Source organism: Phoca vitulina, unplaced genomic scaffold, assembly GCF_004348235.1.
Source record: "Phoca vitulina isolate PV1807 unplaced genomic scaffold, GSC_HSeal_1.0 scaffold65, whole genome shotgun sequence".
NCBI classification, from domain to species: Eukaryota; Metazoa; Chordata; class Mammalia; order Carnivora; family Phocidae; genus Phoca; species Phoca vitulina.
Window position 1 is genome coordinate 6,125,330 of NW_022589768.1, and position 13,617 is coordinate 6,138,946.

General features: G+C 56.0%; 2 protein-coding genes and 1 long non-coding RNA gene across 5 annotated transcripts in view; 1 reads left to right on the top strand and 2 right to left on the bottom strand.

The window, feature by feature from the left end:
* On the bottom strand, positions 1 to 7,297 carry LOC116624299. The gene is made up of 4 exons (XR_004297862.1): positions 7,240 to 7,297; positions 6,723 to 6,882; positions 1,751 to 1,843; positions 1 to 1,310 (listed from the first exon to the last, which is right to left on the bottom strand). It is a non-coding gene; the product is annotated as an uncharacterized LOC116624299 (long non-coding RNA).
* Positions 7,121 to 13,617, top strand: part of RHCG (Rh family C glycoprotein) — a 21,962-nt gene continuing 15,465 nt past the window's right edge. The window contains exon 1 of one of the 2 annotated variants that reach the window (XM_032392103.1): positions 7,121 to 7,385. In XM_032392103.1, the coding sequence (XP_032247994.1) occupies positions 7,199 to 7,385 (187 nt within the window). In that variant the 5' untranslated portion in view covers positions 7,121 to 7,198. The remainder of the gene's footprint in view (positions 7,386 to 13,617) is intronic. The other variant, XM_032392102.1, reaches the window with a different exon arrangement.
* The window catches only part of LOC116624297, a 21,074-nt gene continuing 16,570 nt past the window's right edge, over positions 9,114 to 13,617 (bottom strand). For both annotated transcript variants that reach the window (XM_032392105.1, XM_032392104.1), the window contains 3 exons: positions 13,311 to 13,469; positions 11,551 to 11,605; positions 9,114 to 10,352 (listed from right to left, as the gene is read on the bottom strand). In XM_032392105.1, coding sequence (XP_032247996.1) covers positions 10,131 to 10,352; positions 11,551 to 11,605; positions 13,311 to 13,469 — 436 coding nt within the window. In that variant the 3' untranslated portion in view covers positions 9,114 to 10,130. The remainder of the gene's footprint in view (positions 10,353 to 11,550; positions 11,606 to 13,310; positions 13,470 to 13,617) is intronic.

The following is a 13,617-nucleotide window of genomic DNA, read 5'->3' on the forward strand; positions in this document are numbered from 1 at the left end:
GCAAGATCCCTCCCTTCGTTTCTGACTGTCTGGAATGCCAGGTCTGGCCAGGAACCCTGAGGCCACTGGGACTCCTCAAAGCACATTACAGGTTGGGATGGTGGGGTGCTGGCAGGGGAGACTTTCCCGGGCCTGAGGGTGATGAACAGGGCTTGGCCTGTCCCTGGTCGCTCTCACCTGTCCTGGTGGGGCTGTCACTCACTGGATCCCCAAGGAGAGCCACCAGGGGAGCGACGGAGGCAAGAGCAGCTTGGGGGGTAAGCCAGGTCCAGCTCCCCTTCCCTGCGCTGTGGGAGGAACCTGCAGAGGTAGCCCAGAGCTCCCACCAGGGCTTGTCCGCCTGCCCGCCTCAGGGGCAGAGACACAGCCCTCCAGTGAGAGCAGGGCGAGGCCAAGAGCTGCCTTTCGGCTTCAGGCAGAACGTAGATGCTCAGCCCCACTGCCTAGCAATGTCTGTGGCACCCAGGATGCTTGGATGCTGCGAAACGGCCTGCAAAGCGCAGGACAGCCTCCGCAACAGATTTCTTGGGCTCACAATGTCACCAGTGCTCAGGCCGAGAAACCCCACCCCACGCCCTCGTCCCTCCACGTCTTCCCTCCGGTTGTCCCACTGCCTGCCTGGCATGCCCTGTTCTGCTAAGTCGGCTTGTTAAACCCCTTCACGGCTGAGATCATGTCACCTCCCTTTCCACAGCTGCCATCCTCTAGCTATGTGACGTTAGGCAAGTGGTTTGAACCCTTCGAGTCAGAGTTTACACCTTGCTAAAAAAAAAAAAAAAAAAAAAATCCCTCCAGCACGGTCAGCCACGGTGAGGAGGAGACACAGGGATGCCCAGGGAAGGCCTAGCTCTGTGCTTCGCTCCTAGGTGCTCCCCGTTCACAGAGCTCCTGCCGTTGTATCTTCTGCTTCTGCCTTCCCCCAGGCCCCCGCGAGTTGTGAGTCCTTGGACTCCCTTACCCACAACATACCCTGCAGTGATGCAGGCTGGCCCCCATGAACCGTGTGCCCTGACAGAGCAGAGGCCACATCTTCATGGCGCAGTGGCTTGTCCCGAGCCTGGCGTGGAGGGGGTGGGTGCTCGCTAAGCGTGTGCTAGCCCCTAGGCCGTAAGGAACACAGAGAGCCCTGTGGGTTACGCAGAGTTCAAACTGTCTTCAGGCAGAGGGTGTGCGGATTGCCCTTGAGCCTATGACTCTGTGGCTTCTGCCCGAGGCCTTGGGGAGGCAGATATTTCCTACAGACGTCAGAGACTTCCCATGATGGCCCCACAGGGCTTTTCTCCAAACTTCTTGTTTACAAATTTTCAAACCTATAGAAAAGATACAAGAATAGTACAATGTGGGCGCCTGGGCGGCTCATACTGTTAAGCATCTGCCTTGGGCTCAGGTCATGATCCCAGGGTCCTGGGATCAAGCCCCACATCCGGCTCCCTGCTTGGCGGGAAGCCTGCTTCTCCCTCTCCCTCTGCCCTTCCTCCCACTCCTGCTCGCTTTCTCTCGCAAAAATAAATAAAATCTTAAAAAAAAAGAAGAATAGTACAATGCACATGTATACACCCTTCACTTGGATTCACCACCTTTGCTTCTTCTCTGTGTGCACACACAGACACACTCACACACACACACACACACACACACACACTTGAGAGTTGTAGATAGGACATTCCACCTCTAAATGCTTCCCCAGGCACCCTCTAAGAACAAGAACATTCTCCTAGACAACCACCATGCAATGATCATACTCACACACCTTCACATTGATAAATCGCAGATGAGTTGAAGCATTGCATGCACTTCTCACGTCTTCCTAACCCAGCTCCCCTTCTTTTGGCATCTGAGATACCTACATTTTTAAAAAGAGTCCAGGTCAGTTATCTTGCAGACTGTCCCTCAGTTTGGGTTCGTCCGCTGCTTCTGGACTGAATTCAGGGCAAGTGTTTTTGGCAGGAATAGCATGGATGGGATGTTGAGTCCGTCTCAGAGCGACCCACCAGGCAGAGTAAGCAAGATGGCCATTTTCCCACCATCAGTCACCTTATTTTTGATCCCACAAGTTGTCACACAGGAAGGAACTTTGCAGAGAGGCCCACATCCTCTCCCTGACCCACAGGCTGGCCACACTGGAGAGCTCCCCATGGGTGTGGGGAGGCGGCTTAGTGCTCTAAGGGAATGAAGGGGACGGTGTGTGGCCAGAACTGCTTCCCAGGGCTGCAAACCCTGCTCCCAGCCCTGCGGTTCTGGGGAGGGCAAGGGGCTCCCTCTCCAGGGCCTTACCTTCTACAGACTTTTCAAAGAGCACCAGAGGAGAATGCCATTATCCAGCATCATAGAGGCCACCCCTAATTATATTTATGACTCCCCAATTTACAAGGGACTTTCCCATTCATTTCCAGTTGCAAATGAGAGCTACCATTTCCTCCAGCAATTGCCATCCAGCCCTCCTAACCATCCTGGGAGGTGGGTACCACTGTTGCGCCATGGTGTGGATGGGAGGATGGAGTCACAAAGCGGTTAAGCACTTGCCCAAGTTCACCCAGCTAGGAAGTGGCCACGCTAGCACTCACACCCCGGCCCCTTTGAACCTCTGGGCCAAGGCGCTAAGCATCAGGCTGCTGTTCTCCTTTGAGCATCACAGCAGCCTGGAGTGGTGAGCAGGGCACGTACCCACTCACAGATGGAGGAAATAAGGCCCAGAGAGGTTGTGTGGACCGGCAACTGGGCGGCATTGAGACCAACCTCGGGAACCTGTGAGTCCTGGCCTACTGCCCTTGCCACAACCTCAAGCTGCTTGTGGGACCCAGGCCAAAGATGCCAAGGATGCTGTTGGTGATCTGCCCTGAGGGATGGGTGTGGGGAAACGTAATGGCAGTGACTGTCGCTGCACAGCTCCCCCTGCATGACCACCAAGCCTGGAGCAGGGAGACGCTGCTGCAAAAGCAGGACAAGCTGAATCACCCCTGGCCCAAACCACATGGCCTCCGCTGCCCCTACCTCTGGCCTTGCCAGCCCCTGTCACTGCCACACCCTACCTCCCCAGCTGGGGAGGGAACCATCCCAACTCATCATCCCCACCTGTCATTCCCACTTGTCAAGTCACCCACATTTTAGGAGGAAGTGGCTCACTCCTCTGGCAAACCCCTGCCTGGCCCGATAGACCTGAGCAGCCAGTTTCTGAACGCTGGTCTCAGAGGACAAGCCCAGAATTCCAGCCTGCTGGGAGACAGAGGAAGTACCAGATCAGGATGGGGAGGTGGCCTGGAATCATCTGGTGCGGGGCGGGGGGGCAGGTGAGATAAGAAAAGCCAGAGAGCAGAGAAGGAAAGGTCTACCTCCTACCTGCTCTGCAAATCCTAGATGAGTTCTCCTACTCCACGAAGCCCACCCTGATCACCGCAGTGCTCACCAAGCTCTCCCCAACTACATGGGAGAGTCCTTGGTTCTGCCACCAGGGCAAGTCACTTGTGTCTCCTTCTGCAGAGTACAAACTATGGGGGGCAGCTCTGTGAGGCTATTTGGGGTGAACACTGAGCTGTGCATGCAGTAGGTGCTCTGGACACACTTTGATTACTGAATAAATTGAAAGAGTTCATTCATTCATTCAAAAAGCCATTAATGAGCAACTGTCTTGATTTAGGCTCTCTTCTAGGGGCCCTTGCCCTGGGGGCTGACATTTTGGTACAAGGAGACAGACCACAGACAGATAAATGAGCAGATCACGTGAGGCCAGTGCAGGGAAGAAAGATGAATGGATGAATGCATGAAGTGGAGATTGGGGACAGGAGAAAGTGGACAAAGGGTCCAGGGGAGAGAGCTCCCATCTTCCCGCCCAGCTCCAGCCCCACATCATGATGGGAGGATAGACACTCTGCAGAGGGCCAGCCTCTTCAGAAGTGGGACAGCCTGCTGGCCTGGCCTTACTTTGGTAGCTGCAGAGAAAATATTCTGGGAGGAGACATTTTTTCTAGGTTTCTGGGAGCAGTGGCCATTTCTTCCTCCAGAGGCACCAGAAATACAACTACTGGCCATTAGGGGCTGGGGGGGACTGGAAGCTCAGTCTACCACAAAGACCAAGGGCAGCCAATGAAGGAAACAGCTGCTCTGGGACATTCATCAAAGTGCTGCTGAGGGGGCCATGCGCCCAGGTCGGGGGCGAGGTGGGACTAGAGCCAGCAGAAGAATCTTCTCTTTCTTTCTTTTTTTTTTTTTAAGATTTTATTTATTTTATTTGAGAGAGAGGGAGCATGAGTAGGGGGAGGGGCAGAGGCAGAGGGAGAAGCAGACTCCTCACTGAGCAGGGAGCCCGATGTGGGGCTCCATCCCAGGACCCCAGGATCATGACCTAAGCTGAAGGCAGATGCTTAACTAACTGAGCCACCCAGGTGCCCCAAATCTTCTCTTTCTTTCTCTATCTTCCTGCCTCCCTTTCTCCCTCCCTCCCTCTCTCCATGCCCCCAGCCCTCTCTCCCTCCCCCAATGTGGCCTTCCCACTCCCAACCCCCTCTCGTCCACTTTCCATGTCCTTTTCCTGCATGGCACTTGTCACCCTCGCACATACCATATACTTCTCTACTGTGCTTGCTTTTGTCACCCCCCCCCCAACAATTTCCATGGGAAGAGGGATTTACCTCCCAGCACCTAGAACAGCGCCTAGGACACAGTTAGGGGCTCAAAGAATATTACTCTCCACTTCCTTCATCCTTCTTGCTCTGCATGCACGCTGTGCTGTGGGCAGGGGAGACAGTCAGACATAAGACATATTCCTCTCTTAAAGGGGCTCATGGTCCCCTGGGGAATAGATGACTCCAGAGGCCTTTGTGCTCCCACCAACTTCATCTCCAAATTTTAATCCCAGCCCCTGCCTCCTGCCCTCCACTCTCCCTTGGCTGTGCAGCACTCAGGTGTCTCTCTGCAACAGTGGGGACACGTACCTGAAACCGAACCTTCCTTCTGCCCTGCCCAGAGGGGGCAAGCAGCACGGTGTAGTGAGATAAGACAGCCCTGAGTTTGAATCTCAACTGAGTTTCATCTGTAGGATGGAGCTCCATCACCCACCTTGCAAGGGCTCCATTGAGAATTAGAACATGTCTAAAAGGTTTGGCCACAGCAAGCACGTAATAAACGGCCCCTCTTCCTGGTATCGCTTCTGCGTGTCTGGCTGGGTCTTGAAACCATCTGCTTCTCCCGCTAAGGGAATGGTGCCCGTCGGGCGCAGTGCAGCCACATTTAAGTTCCCAGCCCCCTGATCAGGAGCTCAGCCTCAGGTGTTCTGCATGGCGTTCCTGCCTTTTATGAATCTGGGATTCAAACTGGCAATGGTTTTCTATAATCCAGCATTGGCAAGGGTGCATGGGTGCCACACGGCTCATAAGGCACATGCTTTGTTTGGGGGACTTTTAGCAACCTGTATTAAAGCAATTCAGCCTCTGGGAACTCACCGAAACCCACACCAAGACCTATCTACCTGGATGTTCATGACAGTGTTATTTATTACACCAAACAAACCCAAAGCAACCCCATTGCCTAACACTAGGGGACTGGCTAGATAAGGCATGGTGTATCCTGCCATTAAAAATGGTGTAGAAGAGGGGCACCTGGGTGGCTCAGTCGTTAAGCGTCTGCCTTCGGCTCAGGTCATGATCCCAGGGTCCTGGGATCGAGCCCCACATCGGGCTCCCTGTTCAGCGGGAAGCCTGCTTCTCCCTCTCCCACTCCCCCTGCTTGTGTTCCCTCTCTCGCTGTGTCTCTCTCTGTCAAATAAATAAATAAAATCTTTAAAAAAAAAAAAAAAGAATGGTGTAGAAGAACAAGAATATGGGAAGATGTTTACAAAATATTAAGTAGATAAAGCAGCTATAAATCAGTATTACGGTATGAATCTCTCTCTCCCTCCTCTTTCTCATGTCAGTGTTGCCTCTAGGTGGAGGAATTACAGGTGGTTTTCTTGTTTCCTCTTAGGGCTTTCTGTATTTTCCAAAATCTCTACAATATACCTTTTTAAAGAAAAATTAGAGAATCAAATTTATTTTGACAAAATATAGACTTAAGCATAGATTTAACTTAAATGCTATGACCTCCTCATGTCAAGGTCACACGTATTGACCAACAGATAATTCCTGAGTAAGCTCAATGAACTGTGACAATCTCAACTGTTCTGATAAGCATATATATGTATGCGTGTGTGTGTATATATATATGTAATTTTTCTTAATACCCTATTTTCAGGAATAATTTTAGATTTACAGAAAAGTTGGGGCGCCTGGGTGGCTCAGTCATTGAGCGTCTGCCTTCGGCTCAGGTCATGATCCCAGGGTCCTGGGATCGAGCCCCGCATCGGGCTCCCTGCTCGGCGGGAAGCCTGCTTCTCCCTCTCCCACTCCCCCTGCTTGTGTTCCCTCTCTCGCTGTGTCTCTCTCTGTAAAATAAATAAAATCTTTAAAAAAAAAAAAAAAAAAGATTTACAGAAAAGTTGCAAAGATAGTACAGAGTTCCCCTTTACCCGGCACCCAGTGTCCCCTGCACATCTCACATAAGCCCTGTAAATTTGTCACAACCAGGAAACCCCCATGGGCACAACGCTATTAACCAAACTTCAGACTTCATGTGGATTTCACCAGTTTTTCCCTTAACATCCTCTCTCTGTTGCAGGATACGGATTGTATGAGCGGTCACGCCTCTCCAAGCCTCTCCAAGCAGGTCTTAGCCTTTCCTGGTTTTTCACGTACCCTATGTGAATTTTGTGATCAGAAAAAGAAAGGGATGGCGATGCTGTTGTGCTGCTGCTGATGAAGAGCGCCGTCTAGGAATTCCTCCGTTCCTCTCTCTCGGTAGGAGGCAGACAATCCGGCTTCTTCTGTCTCGGGTCCGGAACAAAAGGGGACAGACCTGCGGCCCGGGTACCGAGGGGATCCGCAGAGGTTGGGGCGCCTCGATCCCCGCCCACCTGCCCGCTCGGCCCCTGCTCCCGCCGCTGGGCCCCCGACGGGGGAGCTTCGGGGGGGGCCCCCCGGGTGGAGGCGAGCCCCGAGCCCGCGGGTCCCCTCGCCGGTTGGGCGAGCGCGCGGGCGGCACCCGGGTCAGCTGTTCCGCCCCCCGACGCGGCCGCCCCGCCCCGCCCCTGCCCGGGTCTTATAAGCCTCTCCCGCCTGCGAGCGTCAGGCCGAACTGCCCGCTGCCCTCCCCGCCAGGCGCCCCCAGCAGCATGGTCTGGAACACCAATCTCCGCTGGCGGCTGCCGGTCACCTGCTTGCTCCTGCAGGTGGCCCTGGTGGTCCTCTTCGGCGTGTTTGTGCGCTACGACTCCGATGCTGACCCTCACTGGGCCAACAGAAAGATGCAAGAGAACTTCACCAGCGACCTGGAGAACGAATTCTACTACCGCTACCCGAGTAAGTCCGGCCACCCCGCACGCCCGCCAGAGGCGTTCCCGCACGTCCCCGCCGCCCCGCAGAGCCCTGCCTCTCTGCACCTGCGCAGGCTGCTGCTCGGGAACGGGGCGGGGTGGGGGGCAGGTGCTGGAGGAGGAGAAGCTGCCCACAGCCCCCTGGCCCTCCCCACTCGGCCTCCCCACCCGGCCCCCGCCAGTCTCTGGAGAGCACGCTTGAGAGAGGGCCACCTGCGCCCCAGCTCCTTTTCCCTGCGTTAAAGAAATAGGGAAAACTCACCCGGGGGAGCTCACTCCGGGGCCATCAGAGCCTTCCAGCCTCCCTGCCAGAGAGCCCTACTTGTCCTCCAAAGACCCGAGACCCATCGCAGTCACCAACCGGGGGGTGACCCTGGCTCCCTTGTCCAGCTGGACCCGTACTCTCCACATAAGGGGGTAGGTCCCATGCCAAGGGCTGCAGGTGGCTGCAAGGAGAGGTGTGTGGGACCCTGGCACCCACCCTCTTCTGGCTTGGAGAGGAAGAAGGAACATCCTGAATTCTCTGGTATCTGTGGTACTGTGGTTAAGAGCCCGGCTTTGGAATCACCAGACCTTACTTCTGTCATGGTTCCGCCATTGACCAGGTGGGTGGCCTTAGGCTCATGTCAACCTCGCTGAGACTCCATTTCCACATCTGCCTTACGGGGCAGGGGTGAGGCTGGCGTGAGACAGTGCTCGTCGAGCTCACGGCCCTGGCCACGGAGCTCTCACTTCCTAAGGGAGCAATTACTGGAGGAACACTAAGCACAGATGCCCTAGGACTCAGGAGTTGGAAAAACTGGCCCAAGGTCACTCAGGTCGGCCCAGCCTCCAGACTCTCAGCCCAGGGCTCTTTCCATACCCGTGTGCTTTCTGACTGCCCACACCATCCACCAGCAGCCAATGACAATCATTCCAACTTGTTGGTGCTCACATGGTCATGGACTGTTAATCTCGGCAGGGACCCTAAAGCTCACTGGCAACAGCCACCCACGCCAACCGGCGTTCCCTCCGTGGCTTGAATACCCTCAGTAATGGGAGTCTTTACCTCCAGAAATAACATTTCACTTAGATCCAAATAAATAACTGCATACATTCAAGATGATGGCCTGAATGAACAAAGACAAGGGTGAGGAGGCTGCCAACTCAGTGGGAGCCAGCCATATTAAATGGCTGCCAAAAAGCTAACGCAACCCCAGGCCACATTAATAGAAATATGGTGCCTAGAAGAAGGGAGGTGATGGAGGCGGGGGTGTACCCTGTGCTGGTTGAGACCACAGCCTCTACTGGGCTCCGCTCGGGGTCGTGTTTTAAGAGATCTTGACAGCTGAGGCCTTAGCATTTAGACTCCAAATCTGCCCTTCACTGCCCACCTTTTCTTTCCTTGGACTGACCCGGCAATGGAGAGGCAGACCAGCCTGAGATCCTCCTTTGCCTGTTCCACTCCTTTGCTCTGGCTCTTGCTCATCTCTTGGCCAAAAAGCCAGCCTCCCAGCAAAGCACAGGAGGTAAGGTCTCCCATGGCGTTCATAGGTCCTTGAGGAGTCCAGGCAGTGGAAAGTCTCAAAACCCTAAAACAGGAGCTACAGAACCTTCCCAGTGAGGGGTGTGGTCCTCGAATCTCCCCAGCTCCTATCCCCACTCCATCCACATCCACCTTCCATACTCCACCTTCATTTATTCACACAACAATCACTTACCTATAGGGTGGCCATATAATTTATTGACCAATAACACTTTTGAGAGTGAGGAGGTGGGTAAGTTGTGCTAGTAGTAATTTGCCAGGACACACACGTAAACCACCGACTCTTCCAAGAGACCAAGACTTATGGCCACTCTGGATGAACAAGTTGCATATCCTGGGTCTCTAACCCTGAGGGGCTCCCAGACTCATTGAGAGCACCCCAACACCCTGTCCTCAATGGGGTCAGGTTCTCTGGGCAGAAGAGATCTGAGACAGCGTCCCGGAAGGTAGTGGGACAGTGAGGAGGAGGGAAGCAGGGCAGGCATGCGGGGAGCACGTGAGTGGTGCAGAGTGGTGCAAGGGTAGGGCCTGTGAAAGGGATAGGAGGGAGGTTGCTAAGAGGGACAAGACAGCCCCAGCCATCAAGGAGGGCTTGAGTTTCTCCTGTCATTTCCCCTGTGGGTGCTGGGAAGCTCTTGGTCATCATGCAGGAAGTGACAGAGAGGAGAGGAGTATAGGGAGAGACTCTTGGCCTCGGGATTCCTTGGCAAGTAATGGCAACACGGCAAGCTAGCAGATGTGCGTTCTCTCCTTTGACACCCCCACCACCCCAGAAGGAAGGCAGTGTCGGGACTCCCCATATTACAGACAAGGAGACTAAGGCCAGAGAAGGGGAGTGACTAGGAAATCCAGAGAGCCAGCGTAGGAACCCTGGGCTCCTCTCCTTCACTCTCCTTCCTCCAGGCTCGCCTTTCCCCTTTCCCCCCCTGCCTGACCCTTCTCTGGTCTACCTGGTCATGGTGGTTACAGTTAGGAGTTGGAGGGCACGGGGCCTCCCGGCGCAGGTGGGGCTCCAGTGTGGCAATTCCCAGGGGCCTGGGTTGAGGGCATGCCCTTGTGGTACCTCCTGGGTTCTTGGCTCTAGCTGTCAGCACACCACCTGTGTGGGCCTCATTCCTGCCAGGGGGATTAGTGGAGCCTGCTGGGCATCTCTGGTTTCCAGAAGAGTCCAGCTCCAGCTGGCTCAGGCTGGGGCTCAGGAGGCCCTCAGGACTGCTCCCCAGGCATGGGCCCCTCGGCAGGCGGCAGGCACCGAGCCAGCTGGGGACCTGCCCTGACGGTGCCCTCGGAGGCCTGTTGTCCAGGCGCTGGCTGCTGGACAGAAAGCCTCCTCACGGGCTGGTGCTCTGGGGCCTCCGTGGCTGTTGGCAGTGTCCGGGGGAGGTTGGCTCGAGGAGGAGCCCTCAGAGTCTGGGCTCCTGAAACTTCCTGCAAAGACCGAAGGGGGAGCAGGACGCATTTCTCGGAGATGACCCAGGGCAGAGGATGCCCTAGTTTCAACGCCCGAAAGACTGTTTCATGAAGCCACAGCTGTCAGGCTGGCTGCCCTCCTGGGACCTACCCCTCAGCTCAGCTCCATTCCCACTAGTCTCAGAGGCAATTAAACAGATCCGGGTCCATCGCTAAATGCAGCGAGCCTCGGTATGCTCATCTGTGAAGTGGGAGTGTTATTTAATGCACTGGATCTCCAGGAAAATTGAAGAGGGCAGATGACTGGTAGGGCACATCTGGGGGCAAGAAGTGAGGGGACAGTGAATGCTGGTACCAAGCGTCCTCAGAGGGGAGTGAGTGCTCCGGCGCAGAAGGTATGTGAGTGGAGGGACAGCATCTCTTTAGAGATATAGCCAAGGAGTGTCTCCTGAATGTTAGTTTCAACGATGTTAGCATTTAAATTCCTTTGTGCTCTCCCCACTTACGAGTGCTTTTTGCATCCTCTGCCAGGCAGGGCATTTCCTTCCATCTTGTGGTGCCCGAGGTGGACCTTAGAGATGTGCCCAACTCTCTCGGCGCCAGTGACATAGGCGGGGACTGGCTGAGCCTCCCACCCCACAGCCCACCTGCTTTCCCGGGCCTCTGCACCATTGCCAGGAGATTGTGCGGTGATGGGGTGGTTCTGTGGTCGGCTCTGAGGTGTGGGAGAGGTGGGCACAGAGCCTTGGGGAAGTGAGGGCCTGGCCAGGAGGCCTCAAAAGCAAGTCTGGGCTGGGCTGGCCTGCAGAGAATGGGAAGGGAGCAGCACCAGCCTGCACCAGGCAGGGCTCCACGCTTTCTGTGCCGATGCAGCGGGGGGGTTGGAAGCTGCTATGGTCCAGCGGCCCGGGGAAACTCTGTCCTCAGATTTCAGAGATTTCAGAGCCAAGGCCAGCTTCACTGGGGAACCATCCTGGAGGCGGGGGAGAGTGGGAGCTAGGAAGGGGGTGGAGAAGGGGAGAGTGAGAACCGCTGTGTACTGGTGCCCCCTTGTGGCAGCTCTGGTGGCTGCAAGCCAGCATGCCAGTTGTGCCCCATGGGGGGCGGTGCGGGGGGAGGGTGCCCCCGGGGTAGAGAGGACAGATTCTGGGTGGCGCAGGACTGCTGTGTCACCCCAGGCTGGGGAAAGAGAGGGGGGGAAAGGACGGTGTCTCACCAACTTCCACTGATCTACAGCAAGTCGCCAACTCAGTGCAAAACACAAGGACAGCCTTGAAAGAGAAAAAGAGAAATAGTAACTAATATGATTGATCAATTTGCTAAAGAGCCAGGTCTCTACCCAGGGCTGGATGAAGTCATTAAATGTGCACCACAGAGCTCTGGGGTGAGCACTACCCGAGCACACGGACTAACCCCACTCTACAGGAAAAGAAACTGAAGATCCGAGAGATGATGTCCTTCCCAAAGGTCACACAATTGGGACCTTCAAACCATTACTAGTAAAAGCATTCTAGGTAGCACCAAACTTTATAAAATATGAATTAATGAACTGGTAGATTGGGGTTCTAAATTGGGACCAGTTTGGGAGATAAACAGAAAGGGAGCAAGAGAATGAACAGGGAGGTGCCCAAGGAGAGGGAAGCTGGCATCTGTGTGCTTGAGGTGGGGGCAGAAGAAAGAGACACCCCCCCCCCCACAGAGAGGGTCAAAGAGAGAGGTCAGGACAACCAGGGAGTTAGGGGAGTCACGGAGGACAGAGAACTGGTGAGAGGGGCAGGCAGGGATGGTGCACTGAGAAGGGGAGAGCCTCAGGCAGTCCTGAAATTGCAGCTATCCCCCAGGAGGGCCCCCTCCACCGTACCCACCCCTGCCTACATGGTTCCTCTCTGCCACCAAACAGCCGAAAGGCCCCCATCCTCTGTGACTGCCTCTTCCCAGGGATTCCTCCCACCCCCTGCCCGCGCCTTCCCTGTCCGGCCTGCTAGCTTCAAAGGCAAGCCAGCTCTCAGCTGCTTTCTCCCCCTCACTGTGCCCACATTCTGACTCACAGCCCCATCTGCCGGCCTGCCCCCCACCCCCACCCCGGGCTCAGGTCCCCGCTTCACCCCGCCCAGCCAGGCTCCGTTCCTCCCATCTGCCCTGCCCACCCTCACGACTCCCCCACCCCACCGTGGTCCTCTCAACTCCAAGGCCAGCACCAGACGCAGCCCCTCCCTCCCACTCCACACCCAGCTCCCCTCCCTGCCGCTGGAACCGTAGCCTGAAAGCGTCACCTCCCTCTTTCACACCTCTCCTCCAGTCTGCCACCCATCCGTTCTTCCCAAGAATAACCATAATGCCGCGTATGGTGACTCACACGCATTAGCTCAGATTCCCCCACAACAGTTGGAAACGTGATAAACCAGGAAACGCGATAATACACGAAATCAGCTGCACGCATCGTGAAAGCTACACCAAGCTGCTGTTTGTTCGTGCAAATTCGCACAGGTCTCCAGACAGCAGCTCCGAGCACCACACTGGGGTGAGACCCACAGCTCTCTTGCTTCAGCTGGCATGCCCCCACCCCCACCCCGCACTGGGCCAGCGCCTCCTCCCTAAGCCGCCTCCAGGTGGCCGCTAGCCAAGGGGGCTGTGGCCATGGCCTGGGCCCCAGGGAGACCTGGGGGGGGGACAGATGGGGCAGCCGGGGGGGCAGGCAAGGTTAGGACGCTAGAGCATCAGCACTGCTGCCCCTACCTCGGCCAGGCTCTCCACCCCGGGGGCAGGAGGTGTCGGACTGGAGAGGGGCTGTAGCCTCCCCTGACTAGGAAGTCCCACCTGGGGCTCCTGGGTTGCTGCTCAGCGGGCACCCCTGGGTGCTGCGGGGTGACACCAGTCATCATTCATCCCGCCACACACACTGACTGAGAGTCTCCCCGGCCACTGCCACAACAGGTGCTGGGGAACAGCGCAGCGAAGCAAACAGGCACGGCTCACCTTCTGGGGGTTTCCAGTCTAGCGGGCTGGACAAACACACCTAACTGCAGACCGTAGTAAGAACTAGAAAGGAAGGAAGAGCGGGCCGGGAGGGAGAGAACCGCCTCTAAACCGGAGGGGCAGGAAGGCCTCTGTGACGAGGTGACGTTTTGTTGGGATCTGCGGGAAGAGAGGTTGTTGGCCTAAGTTCTGCGGGAACAGCATCCCGGGCAGGGGGAGGCCACAGGCAGAGACCCCAGGGGAAGGCGGAGGAACACGCCAGGCTGGTGCCACTGGTGCGTGGAGGGGGCGCAGGGGGCAAGAATGA